The sequence below is a fragment of the Eumetopias jubatus genome, unplaced genomic scaffold, assembly GCF_037043125.1.
Source record: "Eumetopias jubatus isolate StellerSeaLion01/CBP00866 unplaced genomic scaffold, mEumJub1_p1.0 scaffold_3, whole genome shotgun sequence".
In the NCBI taxonomy this organism is placed as follows: domain Eukaryota; kingdom Metazoa; phylum Chordata; class Mammalia; order Carnivora; family Otariidae; genus Eumetopias; species Eumetopias jubatus.
Genome location: NW_028274809.1, coordinates 74,446,440 through 74,462,813, shown reverse-complemented (window position 1 = coordinate 74,462,813; position 16,374 = coordinate 74,446,440). Strand labels below are relative to the sequence as shown.

General features: G+C 45.8%; 1 protein-coding gene across 2 annotated transcripts; it reads right to left on the bottom strand.

Annotated features, from left to right (window-relative positions):
* Positions 1-1,906: 1,906 nt before the first annotated feature.
* NR4A2 (nuclear receptor subfamily 4 group A member 2) lies at positions 1,907-7,987 on the bottom strand. Of its 2 annotated transcripts, none has more exons than XM_028113085.2 (7): positions 7,872-7,987; positions 6,523-7,388; positions 5,626-5,755; positions 5,042-5,205; positions 3,954-4,156; positions 3,384-3,562; positions 1,907-3,237 (listed from the first exon to the last, which is right to left on the bottom strand). In XM_028113085.2, the coding sequence occupies exons 2-7, from the start codon at positions 7,384-7,386 to the stop codon at positions 2,981-2,983; spliced, it is 1,797 nt and encodes a 598-aa protein (XP_027968886.1). In that variant the 5' UTR covers positions 7,387-7,388; positions 7,872-7,987; the 3' UTR covers positions 1,907-2,980. The 2 variants fall into 2 exon arrangements, with proteins under 2 accessions (XP_027968886.1, XP_027968887.1); XM_028113086.2 differs by having other exon boundaries at positions 5,117-5,205.
* Between the last annotated feature and the right edge of the window lie 8,387 nt (positions 7,988-16,374).

The window sequence follows — 16,374 nt, the reverse complement described above, 5'->3', positions numbered from 1 at the left end:
CCGGCAGTTGGAAATTGACTCGATGACTGTGAAGCAGAAAAAGCACTGGCCACTTTGCAATTTAGAAATTACAGCTGAATGTACGAGGAGCCAGTGCAATATGCCTGCGGACTTGGGAGAGTCCTCCCTCCCTCCTTTCACCCCAATTCTCCGGAGGCACACTGCCTAACACCTCGTTGGCCTCGGGTGGTGCACAGCCGCTTCCTTAAGGGAGAACCCTCAAAAGAGTTCGTTTCTGGGTTCAACTCTCGGGGATTCTGACTCGGAATGTAATTGTCTCAGGGCTGGAGGCACCTGGGAGACAAGCCCTGACGGCTCTGCAGACTCCCAGCATTTCTAAAGAGCTTTCTCTTTCTCTCTGCTTATTAGTGTGAGGCTTTGGTTGGACAGAAGTTGTGAAAATAAAAGGAAATGGCAAGCCCCATCTTTTCAAAAAAAGCCAGGAACTTGGATATTTCGCTTATTATTTAATCCCTTTTGTGACCACCCACTTTTGCCCCTCAAAGTTACCTGCAGAGAAACGTATCTGGTTAAAATAACCTTAAATTATCACCAAACTGCCTTCTCTCTTTTTCTCCCACACACAAAACCTGTCTTTAAAAAAAGGAGGGGGGGGGAAGCAAAGTAAAAACAACCACCTAAAAACTCTTATGGCAATTTACTGGCAATTTCTAACTTTGCGTTTTAAAAACAATAACACTCTCTAAATTTCAGTGCCCCGGAAGCCATCTGTAATTCACTAGGGTCAGCGAAGAAGATGGTCCCCATCTTGTGATAAGAATTCACCGTGAGCCTGAAGCAAATCAGGCAGGACCTCCACTGCCCAAGGACCAGGACGTTGAGCAGAAGGAAGCTCAGACCTTAAGAGGGCGTCTACAGCATTAGTGGCTTTCTTTGCTAGAAATTGGTGCTGGGTGGAAACCTGAAGGCTGTGGTATAGCTTATTTGTACCAGACTCAGCATCTGACAAATGGCTATTTTATAATTTATCTGAAAAACTTTAAAGAAGGAGATATTATGCTAAAAGTGCAAAGTGTACATCATCGCTATCCACTGAAGGAGGACAACAAAAAGTTGTAAGAAACACCTCTCCTGAGTTCTGCTGTATGTTAAGACCACTGACCCAAGGCCCAAAGGGCCCGAAAGGCTTGGCCCTTCTTGCAAGACCCTTTACAACAGTAGTAAGTAGAGGAATTGGAAAAATCAAAAATAATATACAACACACTTCAAAATCCATGTTAACTTCCTGAGTCTTAAAAAGATACTCCCTAAACATTCTTCAAGACAAAAATTTGAGAGGACTTCAGACCTTGCAGAACTTCAAAAGCTATCTGGTCTCCTAAACTTCTCTTCTGAAAGCTGCACTTACTAGCAAAATTAACGAAAGAGTTAAGATATCCTCAGTTGATTCTGATAAATGCAGTTTGCCACACTCAAAAATCCTGGTTGAGGAAAAATATTGTACTGAATTTTCTGGATAATTAGTTCAATTCCCCAGGTTCTTTTGCTAGAATAGATCTCGGCTGTCAGTTTGAAACTCAAATGTTGAATAAGTGACCTATCCTAAATCAATCTCCAATTGTATTATATATTGCTGTTTAGTCATCATTTCTTCCTGACCCGGAAAGAAGACAAAATTCTGTTCATTTACATAGTTTATTGTTGTAAACATTAAAATTGTCTTTCTCAAAGAAAGAATTTATCAGAAAAAAAAAATCAGCGTCTCTAACTGTCATACACCATAGAAAAAAAGGCAGTGACTCATATCATGTGCCATACTGGAAATATACAAAGAAAAATACTACAGAATATGGCAATATTAAAATTCTTACTCAAACATAAAATAATATATTAACTGACAATTTTAGACATTAAAAAAAAACAAAAAAAATTCAAAGTGCTCAGTAATTTCCAGGGAGTTATGTATATTATAAGCACTCTGGAAACAGTCAAAAGCTGCTGCATGCAAGTTTTGTTTAGCTTTAGACAACAAAATAATCAAGATATAAACTTTCTTTTATCAACATCAACGGTACATACAACACTTACAAACAAGGAATGTTGGACGGTGTTACAAACACTATGTGTCCCTTTTGTCAGGATTTTCTGATGTGTAATACTTGTGCCCACCTATTTTACAATTGAGAAAATGTTTAAGCTCAGATAACTACCAATCTTTATAAAATCTAACAGACTACATAGTGTCTGAAATACTATTTATATAATATAGACATTACTGAAATAGCAAGTGCCTATAACATTTTCAACCTAGAATCAACATGCTTGTCCCTTTTTTGTGTAGTTCTTTTTTTCTTTTTTTCTTTTTTTTGCAAACACACTTATCTTTTAGAATTTGTAATATGTATTCATAAATAGGCACAAAATAATTTAAAAAGCCAAACTGCATTGGGTAAATTTACAAGCCTTTCCCTTCTTCAACTCATGCCACCCACGCAACATTTAGTTTTACTATATATTACAGCTTTCTTTACAGCAGAAAACTTTGAAGTCTTTTAAAGGGCAATACTTGTGGGTCCCCTTACAATGTGTGAGTGACTCTGTGTGTGTGTGTGTGTGTGTGTGTGTATTACATTTGTCTTAACTGCAACAACCAAACATGGCCAAACATTTCCCATCATACATTAGGAATCTTTCTTCTGAACAATAAACTGATTTTTAAACTGATAATAAAAAGTTTATACCACTGTATTGTGTGTAGTCCGTGTTCTAAATCCAGGATGCCCCGGAGCCAAAATGCCCTTTCAGGTTCTGCCTGCAGGTTAGGAAATAGCAACAGTTTTTGTTGTTTTGTTTTGTTTTTGTTTTTTTCTTTAGGGATCAAGGGACTGGGATTTTATGGAGGGGGTGGGGGCCGGCTAGAGCTGAGGCAGCTCATGGGGATATCTCTGCCTTGTGACTTGCCCCCTCTGGATAGTTTTAGGTTTCTTTCCAGTTCCTTTGAAGTGCATGGGAGGAGGTCTTAGAAAGGTAAAGTGTCCAGGAAAAGTTTGTCAATTATTGCTGGCGGTGGTACCAAGTCTTCTAGTTTCAGGTAGAAAATGCGCTGTAGCCCCTGTGTGCAAAGAGTACGGAGTTCTGGGAGCTTCCCCAACAGTTTGGACAAATAGTTGGGGCGATTCAACCCCCCATTATTGAAAGTCACATGGTCTTTGAGACAATTTACAATCTTGTTTTGCAGTTCTTCCACTCTCTTGGGTTCCTTGAGCCCGTGTCTCTCTGCAGAAAACACAATCAGAAACAAAAGAGGAACACACAAAGCAGTTAGCTAGTTGGCAGGAGCAGGGAGGATCAGTGGCAAGGGAAAACCGGGACAAATCCTGGTGGGCAGTTTTGGAGATGTGCCCTGCACTTGAGGTACTGACCTGTGACCATAGCCAGGGCAGCAATGCAGGAGAAGGCAGAAATGTCGATGTTCATATTCTGCAAGTTGGAGGAGAATTCAACAATGGAGTCAATCCATTCCCCAAAGCCACGAACGCATTGCAACCTGTGCAAGACCACCCCATTGCAAAAGATGAGTTTACCCTCCACTGGGTTGGACCTGCAATTAATACCAAAGAGAGAGAGGGGAGAAAAAGAGAGAGAGAAAAGCTAAACAACTAATTACTTGAAGAGCAATAAATGAGGGATTTAAGAGGTACCTAATTACGGAAGAGTTAATAAAATGTAGACCAGTAGACCTTGAAAGGGTTTAATTTCATAACAACCAAGAACGCCCCCTATCCCACTTCCATTCCACTCGTCCAAGGCTTCTGGTCTCACGCCTTCCCTTCTCTTCCTTTTGTCTACTATCTTTTCCTTCTTCTTCCCCTTTCATTTTCCTCTTCTTCCCTTTTCTCTTTCCCCCTTCGATTCCCCTTTTCCTCTTTCTTTCTCTTCTTGATTCCTCTCCTCCTCCTTTCCCAGCCTCCCTGGATTGCCTCCTCCATTACCTGTACGCTAATCGAAGCACAAACAGTTCTAAGAAAGCTGATTCAAAAAGCAGGTCTTGGTCGGCTTTGGGCAGGTCCGCGAAGCCGGGGATCTTCTCAGCCCAGCCTCTGATGATCTCCATGGAGCCAGTCAGGAGATCATAGAACTGCTGGATATGCTGAGTGTCATCTCCACCCATCTGATAGTCAGGGTTCGCCTGGAACTGGAATTTCATTTTAAAAAGCACTTAATGAGGTTCTCTAAAATATATAACCCGTGAAATTGCTAACCCCGCTTCTGGTAGGGGAGCCAGGTTTTTATAACAATTAAACCTCTCTCTGACCAGTAAGGAAATTAGATGTTCCGGGGCAATTAATTCAATTAGGGATGGTGCTATGAGGTCGCCGCTTTAAATATGTAAATTACCATTTCCATACGGACTAAATACAGTGCCATCCAGCCCTGGGAAACGTTCACTCTTATCTCCACAAAACAATTGACACGTTAGTATTCATGCCAGTCCCAGAGTGGGTCTCAAGCAGAGACACCCTCTGCAAATCTTAATAAAAATGCAGTGGCTTCTAGGTTTGCCCGACATACTTCCTCCAATTAAAGCCCGCACATTTCTCACAGCTGGGGTAAAAAAGGAATCTGACCACTTGATTCTCCACCCCGTTGCCATTCCTTATACCTTTCTCCTTCCCTTCCCGGACCCCCAAGCAGGCATCCCCCACCCAGAGGGTGCCACAGAGGATGAGGATTAAAGCATCTCTATGGAAGATTGGGGATAAAATCCAAGGGGGGAGGGGCATTTTGCACAGCCTCTGGTTTGGGCATTAGAGGCATTTGTGTGTGAGTATATGTGTGTACGGTGGCAGTGAGATGGAGGGCTCCCAGAGATGTGATCACTGTGGCCTGTCCTCTCTTCTCTGTCTGTCCTCGTGTCTACACTCCCAGCAACATGGTTTGTCTGTCGCCTGTCTCCTGTGGCTCTGCTCAGGGCTGTAAAGCCACAGCCTTGCTTGAGTCTGGGGCTTAGTGATGGGTGTGGGAAGGGGTCCTGCCCATCTGTCGATTTGTCCACATGCTACCCCCGCCAGCTTCTTACCCTGGAATAGTCCAGGCTGGTCATAGCCGGGTTGGAGTCGACATGGGCCCTGACGAGGGCACTGATCAGACTCACCGGGGGCGAGGGGGGAGAGGGCTCCTGTGGGCTCTTCGGTTTCGAGGGCAAACGACCTCTCCGGCCTTTTAAACTGTCCGTGCGAACCACTGCAAAGGAATAAATGGGTTAACGTCGCTCCCCCTAGCGGGACCCAGCTGCCGCCTCGGCCCCTCCCAGGGGAAGGCCACAGCCACGGGGCGCCCAGCAGGGCTGCGCAGGGTCCCACTGCTTGTAAAGCCTTCACTGACCAGAGGCATTCAAAAAAAAAAAAAAAAATGTAGGGTTGTTTTATGTCTTCTTCCAAATGGTTCGTATAATTGAAGGCGAGAAGGGCCTGGCTGCTTTCTCCAGGGCAGGATGGGCAAGCAGGCAGCTGCGGGGTCAGCGAGGCCGGACGCGGATGAGGGGAAACCCGGAGACACCCCCCACAACCCCCCAGCGCTGGGAAGTGGAAAATGGGACTGGGATAGGAGCGGCAGTTTCCCCGCGGGCGCAGACGAGGGATTGGGCTGCTTGTCCCGACCTACCTTCTTTGACCATCCCAACAGCCAGGCACTTCTGAAATCGGCAGTACTGACAGCGATTCCGGCGCCGCTTGTCCACTGGGCAGTTTTTATTTGCTAAACACACGTATTTTGCGTTTTTTTGTACCGTGCGCTGCAAAAGGAGACAATATAGACTGATTTTTTTTTCTTTTGAAAATCCAGGAACAATTTGTGGACGGCTGGGATCTACACTCCTCCCCACAAACAAACACATACACACAACTCCTTTTTTATTTTTTCCCTTTTCCTTTTCTTTCTCTTTCTTTTCGTTTTCCTCCCCCAGGGCATTTAACAGGAGAAAATTGATAGCGTTAACATTTGAGCTAACCTTGCCGCTCCTTGCTGTGTTTTATATGCCAAGAGAAGGAGAAGGAGACGCTCAGTAAATACAAATCCGTGGGCATTCATATTATTTACATTCCTTGGAGACCTTCTCTATTTAAAATGATAAGATTATTCAATCAGGATGGCGAAATAAAGAGATCACTTAATTTGACCACAGGGAATTCTGTTCCACTTGGTTAGCTCAGACACGGTTCTCTGTCCTAACCAATTTCAATCTGAACAGAGAAGACAGCTCCTAGCACATGCAAATGACCCTCTTCCAACTCAGGCTCCTGCAACTTCGGGCTGGGGCCTGCCGGGGTCAGCTGCGTGCGGGGGGGATGCGACCCCAGGTCTCCCGGTCTAGCTACTTCCCTTTCTCAAGCACCCAGAGGCCTCCGCCACAGGCCGTGGGCGCCTGCAGGGCAGCCTCCGCGGACCCCGGGAGTTGGACGAACTAGGACTGGGCTGCCTGCACCACCGCGGAGCGCGCACTCCGAGGCTCCCGGCACTACGGGGCCCCTATCTGTCTCCTCCGCCCCCGTCCTCGCTCACCTTAAAGAAACCTTTGCAGCCCTCACAGGTGCGCACGCCATAGTGCTGGCAGGCCGCGTTGTCGCCGCACACGGCGCACAGCCCCTCGTTGGAGGGGGAGCCCCGCGACGGCGGCGAGGGCACCTGCGTGTCCAGCAGCTGCGACGCGTGGCCGATCTGCAGGCCTGGGAAGCCCATGGACGCGGGCTTTCGGATGGGGTTGGGCACAGCGAAGGTCTGCCCGTCCACCACGTGGTGGCTGCCCGCCTGCTCCGGGTTCATGGGGACGTGCAGGGGCCCGTCGAAGCGCATCTGGCAGCTAGACACAGGGGTGCCGGGAGGCGATTGCTTAAATGAGAAGAGGGAGAGGCGGGAGACGGGCGTTTTCCTCTGCTCGATCATGTGCGTGGTGGCCACGTAGTTCTGATGGAAGTTGTGGAGAGAGCCTGGGTCGTCCCACATAGGGCTGTGCTGCACTTGGAAGCCCGGGGTGGTGGGCGTCGGGGGCGAGGAGGGCTTGTAGTAAACCGACCCGGAGTGCGGCATCATCTCCTCGGACTGGGGGGGCAGGTGGCTGTGTTGCTGGTAGTTGTGCATCTGAATGTCTTCTACCTTAATGGAGGACTGCTGTCCGGACAGGGGCATTTGGTACAAGCAAGGTGGCTTGACGTCGTAGCCTGTGCTGTAGTTGTCCATAAAGGTACTGAAGCTGGGGAGAGAAGTGGTGGCAGTGATTTCAGTGTTGGTGAGGTCCATGCTAAACTTGACAAACTCTGGAGTTAAGAAATCGGAGCTGTATTCTCCCGAAGAGTGGTAACTGTAGCTCTGAGAAGCGGGGCTGGCTCCTTGAGGCGAGGACCCATACTGCGCCTGAACACAAGGCATGGCTGGAAATGAAACAGGGTAATATACACTCAGCCTGGTCAACTGAACACTTTCTCCCGGGCTCGGGTACACCTGGAGCTACACCGGCAGCCCTCGGCGGTCAGAGAGCATGTAGGGACGCGAGAGGAAGGGCGGAGAGGGCGAATGCTGCGGGGCAAAACAGTGCAGGGCATGGAAAGGCTGGTCCAAGGAAGACCCAGAGCTAGAAAGCTCTTGAGGGTCTCTATTCCCGTATATTTCAAACGCCTCCCCCTTCACCCCCTCACAAAAACAGTACCGCTCATATGAGCCTTTCCTCTGAAGCTCGAGTTCAGCAAGCTCATTCTAGAAATGAGGTTGAATGGCACAATGAGAATGTTGTTCCTGATGATGATGGGCCGGGAAAACATTACGTTACAGAGTTTGCTGAGGAAGATCGTATTGCCCTGTTTCTTGATATCCAGGGAACTCGGAGGAGGGAAAGAAAGAAATGAAGTTGCACTAACCTTCAGCCGAATTACAGGCGTTTTCGAGGAAATTAAAGGTGGACAGTGTCGTAATTCAACGAAGGACAAAGTTTCCAAGATTTTTAGAAAAGCAATGGGGAGTCCAGCCTGTCGGATCTCCTCCCTGAAATACAGACACAGGAAGCTTCAGGGTGACTTTCCCGACAGATTCAGAGGGCATCTGTAGGGTCACCAGGCAAGCCCTTCTATGCCCTCCTTGATTGTTTCATTGTGTTGCCTTTACCAAACTTAGCAGTTAAAATGAATGTGTGAAAGAGATGACTGTAAACAACACAAATGCCCCCCAATGCACTGTGTAAATCCTTGCAGAGAGAGGGTTCTGAAGGAGAAAAGGTACTTCATGTACTTACTTAATACTTATGATGTAATAAATTGGGCGCTAAGATGTGGGGGTGGGGGTGGAGGTGGGAGTAGACGTGGGGGTGGAGGTGGGAGTAGATGTGGGGATGGGAGGGTAGTGTCATTTCCATTTTAGTTTCATTCAGAACCAAATAAGAAGAAACTAGAGTTTAATAAAATACAGCATTGGATTTCTCCTAAATTTTTCTGTGGTGAAACTAGCTTTTCTTTTGGGAGGGGGTAAAGAAAGTAGAAGTCATAAATATAATATGAGAAAGTAATCTCTCCCTCGACCCCTATGCGTTACAGAATGTCCTCAAGGCCTGGGCAGCCCTTGAAGGCAATCTGAATGGAAGCATCTGGATTTCCTAAGTGTTTTTGACAGAACACTGGGATTGTTGAGGATACAGGTGAATTGCTATTCACTTCTCCAGGAAACTTGTCTTTAACATCTTTAATGGCCAAGGGGTGGGAAGAGAAGACCCTATTTTTCCAGGAGCATCTTAGGTCAATTGCAGAGGGAGGGAAACACTGCTTATCTGGTATTGGCACCAAGGTTAGAAGCGCTTCCCAACATAGGAAGCCGACCACCTTGCCTATACAGCCTTCCACAATCTGCCTACCTGCCGGTGGAACGAGGCAATCTTGTGTCCTAGTAATTTTCAGATGTTACCACTTGGAAGATATTCTAGAGCATAGACAATCTTATTACTAATGAAAAAGAAAACCAAACATCCACTCCTTCTGTTCTCCTCCCCCCTCCCCCACTACCTTGCTTCCTGGGGAGGAAGGTTAATCAGAAAAAAGTAAAAAGAAAGGAGACCCATGACACCCACAGCCTTTGAGAGCTATATGCCTGTGCTGGATATTAACCTCCTGGTAACTTCGCAGCTTCATAACTGTACTCTTTCTTCTCTGTTTCTCTGCTGTCTGTCTGTCTGTCTCTCTCTCTCTCTCTGACGTATTCACATACACAAGCACAGCATGTGTCAAAACCAGAAATTTCAGGCAACTTAGTAATAGGACACTCTACGAACACCAACACCACCCCTTATTCAATAATACCCAGGAAACGCTGGCACATCAGCCAGCCGCGGTCACACAGTTCCCAAGCAACACATAAACTGGAGAACTTTCTCCCTGTCACTTTGTGGGTAGCGTCCAGGCCCCTCGTATATACAGGACTTGGGAGTCTCCTTGTCCAATGGTCACAATCAATTCCACTCTAAGAGCAAACTTTGGGCACATATCCCCCAGGCAAGTCCACAGCTCCCCAAACTACGCACGTCTCCCATCCACGTCCACCAATAAGGAGCCTAGAATCCTGCCGGGAGCCAACTCTCCCCTAGTGCCAAAGCTGGAGTTCGGACAAATGACCGCCGTAGCCGGGCGCACCTATTCCCCATCCTCCGGCCCCACTCGCGCTCCGACCCTCTGGCGCCCACTTCGAGAAAACCTGTACCAGCCATGTGGAAAGAAGAGACGTGCAAAAGAAGAAAGAAGGATAAAGGAACTCGAGCTGCACGGGCTGTACCTACTCACTTAGGAGTTCTCCGCGTCTCTCTTCATTCATTCAACTCCGCCGAAGTGTAGTTCCCTCTGGGAGTCCTGGTAGCAGGGTCTGGGAGGGGTGGGCGAGAGGGGCGAAGGTAACCTAGTCGCCAGGAGCCGGGAGGGAGCAGGAGAAGGCGGCCGGCTGGGCAGGAGAGCAGGACCGCGGAGCCTAGCGCGAGCCGCGGGGCGGACTGGCCCTGGCCGCCAATGTGCCTTTGTTTATGTGGCTCGCGCTGCCGCTGCCAACATGCACCTAAAGTCTCCGCGCGTCAGCGCGCGTCAGCGGCCCGCCGCCCAATCGCCGCGCCGCCGCGCTCCCCGGACTCCTGGCCGGCTCTCGCTTTGGTATATTTCCGACCTGACGTCACGAGCAGGGCCGATTTTAAGGTGGGAACCGTTCTGGGTTCACCTTGGTCGCCAGCTTGGGTTTTTTTTTTTTTTTTTCTTTATTTCTTTCTTTCTTCTTTCTTTTTTTCCGAAAGAGGTGTGACCTCTCCACTCAGGTCCGCGCAGCCCGCAGCACCGCGACATCTCACCTCGCCTTCCCCTAAACCCCGGGCCACCGCTGCCGCCCGGCGGCTCACATGTGGGGGAGGGTGCAACAAAAGCCCCCGGCGGAAGGGAACGCTGGCTTGGGCCAGGTAGCCAGCACATGGACTGGTGAGGGATGGGGTGTGCCTGGGAGTGCCCTAACCTCATCCACTTACAATTGTCACCCCCCCCCCCTTAGCGGAAGCGCGGACAGATGTCCCATGACCCGAGAAGCTCAAAGGGTTCAGGCAATTAAGGTGGGATTTCCCTAGCCCAATGTATATCCATTTTCTTTTTTCCTGTCCATGGTCTCCTCCTTTAGCGTTAGCATTCTCTCTCTCTCTCTCTCTCTCTGTTTCCCCGCCCCCCTCCCTCACACAGACACACACAGTCCAAGGTGGAAGGGACTGGGTAGGGCCTGTTCTCTGTGTTCCCTTCTTCCCTTGAAGTGCCCACGTGCAAGCGAGGACGTGGTGCGTGGAAAGGGGAAGAGAGGGGAACAGGTAGACAGTGACCCAGCCCTTTAGGGATCCCGAAAGGCAGAGTGAGGCGTCGCCCACTTTCCTTTCGCAGACAATACAGGCGAGCAGCGGGCAACAGGTGCGCCTTCAACAGAAAGGTGCTCTAACCTCACCTTTGTACCTCTTGGTACTTTCGACACTCCTCAGTGCCCACCAACTCGTACCCTAACACAAGTTGTAGAGAAATAAATCAACCCTCCTCTGAAGCACAAGGGCTCTCGAAGCCTCTTCTCCGAGCCAAGGGGGAAAGACAAAACATGGGGAGAGGGCGGGGTGGGGTATCTCCGCGAGCGTAAAGTTGTGCGCCCAGCCCTTCCAGGAGAGGGACCCGGTGCACTGTGGTAGCTCGCCGCACCCCCGCGGCCGCCCCAGTCACCGCCGACTCCACTTTGCAAGCCAGTCCACCCACCAGGCTGAAAGCGCGAGGCGCTTTCTAGCAAAAGAGACGCCGCTTCTCCCGAGAGCGAGCCCCCTTCGCTTTCCTCGGGCCGGAGCAGGGCAGGCCTCTCAGGGCTTCTCCTGGGGATGCTGGAAGAGGCTGGGACGAGGGAAGGGGGCTTCCGAAGCGCCCCCCTCTCTGGCCGCGAAGAGTTCCAGCCGCCCCACCTCCCTCGGCGTGGCTCGCTTCCAGGCTGCAGGAGCCCCTTGGCGACTCCCCCCCGCCCCCAATCCTGGTGTTCCCTGGATGGGCCAGAAGCGCCGGGGAACTATCCGCGTTCTGGAGCCGCTCAGCTCTAATCTGCACCCCAGCCTTTGCTCGCTCCCCAGCGGCTGGAGAGGCGTAGCCATCAGGTGTCCTGCGGCTGCCCGGGGAAGCCGGGGGCTCTTCTGCGCCGCAGCCTCTGGAAAACCTGCGTGACCACCTTAAGTTTCCCCCAGATGTTGCGACTGCCGCTGCTGCCGCCGCCGCCTCCGCGGTTCAGCGGTGCCCCAGCGGGCCGGAGTACAAATAAAACCAGGAAATGTGTGTGTGTGTGTGTGTGTGTGTGTGTGTGTGTGTGTGTGTGTGTGAGAGAGAGAGAGAGAGAGAGAGAGAGAGAGGGAGTGTGTGTGTGTTTGTGTGTGTGTGTGTGTGTGTGTGTGTAGGGGGGGCTGTTGTGGCGAGTGAGGATGTGTGAGTAGGGGGAAGAGGGGAGGAGGGCGAAGAATAGCCTATTAGCATGAGCTCGGTAGCGTCAGCGCCCCGTGGGCAGGAGCGATTCCATGCGAACGAAAGGGAAAAAGTGAGAGTTTGGAGAGCAGGGGAGAAGGAGAGGGGTGGGGGTGGCGGTGACGCAGGGGCGCAGGCATTGACGCACCCGCGGGGCTGGGCCCAAAATAGCAGCGCTCTAGCTCGGTGGCGCCCTCCCGGGTTCCCTTCCTCTTCCGCGAGGGAGCAGGGCGCTGCCAGGAGGAGCTTTCCTTGATCCCAGCGGTGGGCCAGGCTCCCGGCAGCTATTTTCAGGCAGTCGGAAACAAGCGCAGCCACGCTGGGGTGGCGGTTATCATTTTTTAATATACTCTTCGGAAAGCGGGGGCCAGGAGAACTGTAAGGTTGTAACTATCACCCTCCATACACAAATACGCCCATCTAAGTAGATACATTCCCTGCACAAGTTCCTCCTCCTTTATGGCCCTTAAAAACACTTGGCTTTAGCCTGGGTTGAGTCTGCGGACAACCTGAGTATTCTCTCTCAGAGAGTGGAAAGTGTTCTGGAGTTCTTACAGTGAGCTCTGAAGAAGACAAACATTGTAGTGTGGTGCGTCATTCTACAACAGCAACCTGTGGAGTCGGGCTTGACAGAGCCCTTACCCAAGTCTTAATGCACCCGACTGAGAGGCAGTTTTCACAGCAGCTATTATAATTATTATTAGTAACTGGAAATGGAGGGGTTAGATAGAACATTAAAAAGAGAGAAAAGGTAGACTTTTCCCCTTGCATCCTACAACTTGTATGAGTTCTCTCTCTTCTTCAAATTCCTATTCTAGTTCCTGGGAAGTGTTACTTCTTAGGAAGCCACACTGGACGCAAGACTGATAAACTCATTTAAACCAATTACTGGATAAGCTACTTCCTGGGTTAGCATTTTTGGTAGGGCTCAGATGTGCTCCGGGTGGGAAGCACACAACACAGGCATCATAAAGTGTAAAAAAAGGACCCCGCTCAGAACTCCAGACTCCTGTGTCTCCCCCACCAGATTGTGATGGAACGAAGTCTCAGCAGAACCGCCAATGTCTGTAATTGACTGATGCTGTCAGTAGGGGGCCTGACTCCACAACGTTCAGGAGGTTCACACACACACACACACACACACACACACACTCTCTCTCTCTCTCTCTCTCTCTCTCTCACTCACTCACTCACCAGCTAGCTATTCACTACTTAGGCCAAACCCTAGGAGAGCAAGCTACAGGCCCAAATATTCACACTGTGCTGGAATTCATAAATAACTACAAGTCTTTTATTCTTTTCTATTTTTCTTAAAAGGGGAAACAGCCTAACACATGGAATTAGGTTCACAATAGATTTTCTTTTTTCCTTCTGCCCACGTTTAACTCACTGTTAGGTCACAGGGGGGAAAATCAAAATAGTAATAGAATCTCTCATTTTATCACCAAGTAGCTCAAATTGGCATATAGTTTGGAAAAATGAAAGCATGTTTTAAAATCCTATGATTACATGTTTAAATAAATTATAGTTTAGAAGAGGATTCCTGTGGGTGTATTTGCTAGTACATAAGAGAATGCTTTTGTGCACAGAGGTTTAATTACACATATAATGGAATCAAAATGTAGAATTGAACAACCTTTTAGAAAATGTTAAAAGGATGCTTTAGGCTAAAAGAAACTGAAATTTTGCATTTATATGACTACAACCCTTCAAGATTCCTTTTTAAACAGATTCTAGAATATAAACTACTTTGTAACTCAATTAAAATGACAACACTAGTTTTTTTCAGGGCTCAGATTCTGGATACAACTTTAAATTATTGCCATGTATAAATGTGTAAAGTTATCCCCAATGAAGTTCTCTTTTCTTAAGAAGTTCAAATAAATAGGAGTAAAAATTGGTCTTATACATAAAGAGCTCCTTCTTTTGAAACCAACTAAATTAAGTGACAAAATTATTAATTCTATCAATATATGCTATTAGATGACCTCAGAAAAGCATTTAGAAAAGTTGTGTTACTACATTGTCTTTTATGATGTTAACCAATATTAAACAGAATGCATTGACACATATGTAAAAAATATTTTTATAAAAAATCAATATAAATAATACGCTCACATCTAAACCAAAGTATTTTATTTTATGCATGGCTAGACAGATTGTACTTAATAAAATTGAGCTTTTGGTATAATTTAGAAAACAAACATGGATGTAATTCCATAGGATTTTCTATCTTAATGCATGGGAAAGGGGTCTTTAGGGATTTATTTCACGATTCTCCCAAAATGAACTCAGAGTAGCCCTTCAAATTCAGCTATAGTGAATAGACATAACTGTCTTATTGCAAAAGTTGAGGTAATTTTAAGATATTTCCTAACAAAACTACTTAATGGAAACTATCTTAAACATTAAAATGAGATACATATTTTAAGTTATACTTGGATAAATTTACATTCATGGCATTTGTTGCTATCAGCAGGAAATTTTACATTAGTGATAGAAATTTTCACTTTGAAAAAAAACTCAGTTATAGAACTACAAAATCAGTTCTTAATGTTGAAGGTTTTTGGTTTTTTTCCTTTTGCCATTTCATTTGCATTAATAGAATATTAATTAACCAATCATTTCTTCCTTTACTATAAGATGCTTACAAAACAAGTCCATTGCTTACCTGAGATTCACATTTTGGGTAGCTGTGGCTTTTACTCAGTTTTATTCAGCCCATTTTTTTAACCAAAAAACACTAAATGCAAAATTATTTCTTACTTCAATTCAGAACTCAGTTCTAGAAATGTGTAAAGATGTGCAGAAAACAGCACTCTTTTTTTTTCTAGAAGCATCTACTTGCAAATTAAAATTATAAAACCGAACATATGGTAAAGCCTCATGCCACTCAAAAAGTATTTTGCATAATAAAAATCCTTCATCTTCTCTCTAATGCTTGACTCTCAGTAACCATCTCCTAAACATTAGCTTTTAAACTAACCACTTATTATTTTCTTCTTGTGTGTGTGGTAAAATACACATAACATAAAATATACCATCTTAACCATTTTTAAGTATACTGCTCAGTGATGGTAAAAACATTAACATTGTTGTGTACCCACCACCACTATCCATCTCCATAACTCTTCATCTTATAAAACTGAAACTCTATACCCATTAGACAATAACTGTCCATTCTCCCCTTCTTACAGCCTCTAGCAATCACCAATATTTTCTATGTAAGAATCCTTTTTGATCAAGCAAGTAAGGGTAACTTTGGTTTTAGATTTCATTGCTAATTTCAGTAAACACGTTGGTCATTAAATTGTACAAAGTCCTAGAAGACCTTTTAAAGATTCTGAAAATAAGTTGCTATATGCAAAGAAAATATCAAGGACACTAGGAATTCTAAAAGTAGCTAATAACCTTAGTAACTATCACAGTATTATATAGCATTTTAAGTAGATAAAATACATACACTTGGAATAGTTTTTGTATTTATATCATAGCTGGCTATTTTTGTTCTGTTTTTAATGATAAAATAACCACTTTTTGATTTTTTCCTCAGACTAAATGGTGGATAGGAACCTCTCGATTTAATAAAAAATGAAGATCCTGTACTGATATATTATGACAAAGACATATATGCCCTTTTCTTCATCATAATTCTGCAATTATCAAGCCTACAATTTTAACACTACAAAAGTAACTTATAGCAAGGACCCTTATAGTGATAAGTAATAAATCTAATTACCATATCCTTTGAATAGATGTAATATAAATTTCATTGCTCACTTAAAAGTTCTAAAGTTAACAGCATAAACTTGAAGTTGAGTAATTAAGTAATCCTTATATAGACACTTATTAAAGTATTTATACATATTATCTTAAATCTACATCTATCATTTTGCCAATTAAAATTAGGACTTTAATTGCAATTAAGTAATTTAATTGCCAATTGAACAGCAAAATTGCTAAGTGACTAATTTTAATGCCTATTTTAATTACCAATCATGACTGGGGAGGGAGCTAATCAAGTTACATCAAGCAGTACCAGAGTAATGATGTGAAGGAAAAAAAAAAAAGTAGAACAAACATTCAAGGCTACATGCTTTAAAAAAAGAAACATAAATTAAATAAATGCAAACACAATCTTATAAATGTATAAAAATACTGTATTTCAATATCTGAATACAGAACATTAAAGAGAACAAGATTAATTAAAGAAGCCCCTGTCAATCTTCAGTCAAAGTAAGGAAAACCAAGTCAAATTTTTATGTGGTATTTACACGGCCCTCACACTCACGCAGATAAAAACAAAGCTGCATAGAGCTGAGAATAAAAGACTGTTTCCTGTTTCGCTGGTTAAATATTTACAGATTGACAGTTTTTAAAAATTCTT

What these genes read in the sequence shown, in the direction of transcription:
- NR4A2 (XM_028113085.2), bottom strand. Translation starts at nt 7,386, where the DNA reads ATGCCTTGTGTTCAGGCGCAGTATGGGTCCTCGCCTCAAGGAGCCAGC. An exon ending in CCAGCCTGGACTATTCCAGG is followed by an intron (nt 4,157 to 5,041) that starts GTAAGAAGCTGG and finishes ATGAAATTCCAG; the next exon opens with TTCCAGGCGAACCCTGACTA. An exon ending in TGCCCTGGCTATGGTCACAG is followed by an intron (nt 3,238 to 3,383) that starts GTCAGTACCTCA and finishes TGTTTTCTGCAG; the next exon opens with AGAGACACGGGCTCAAGGAA.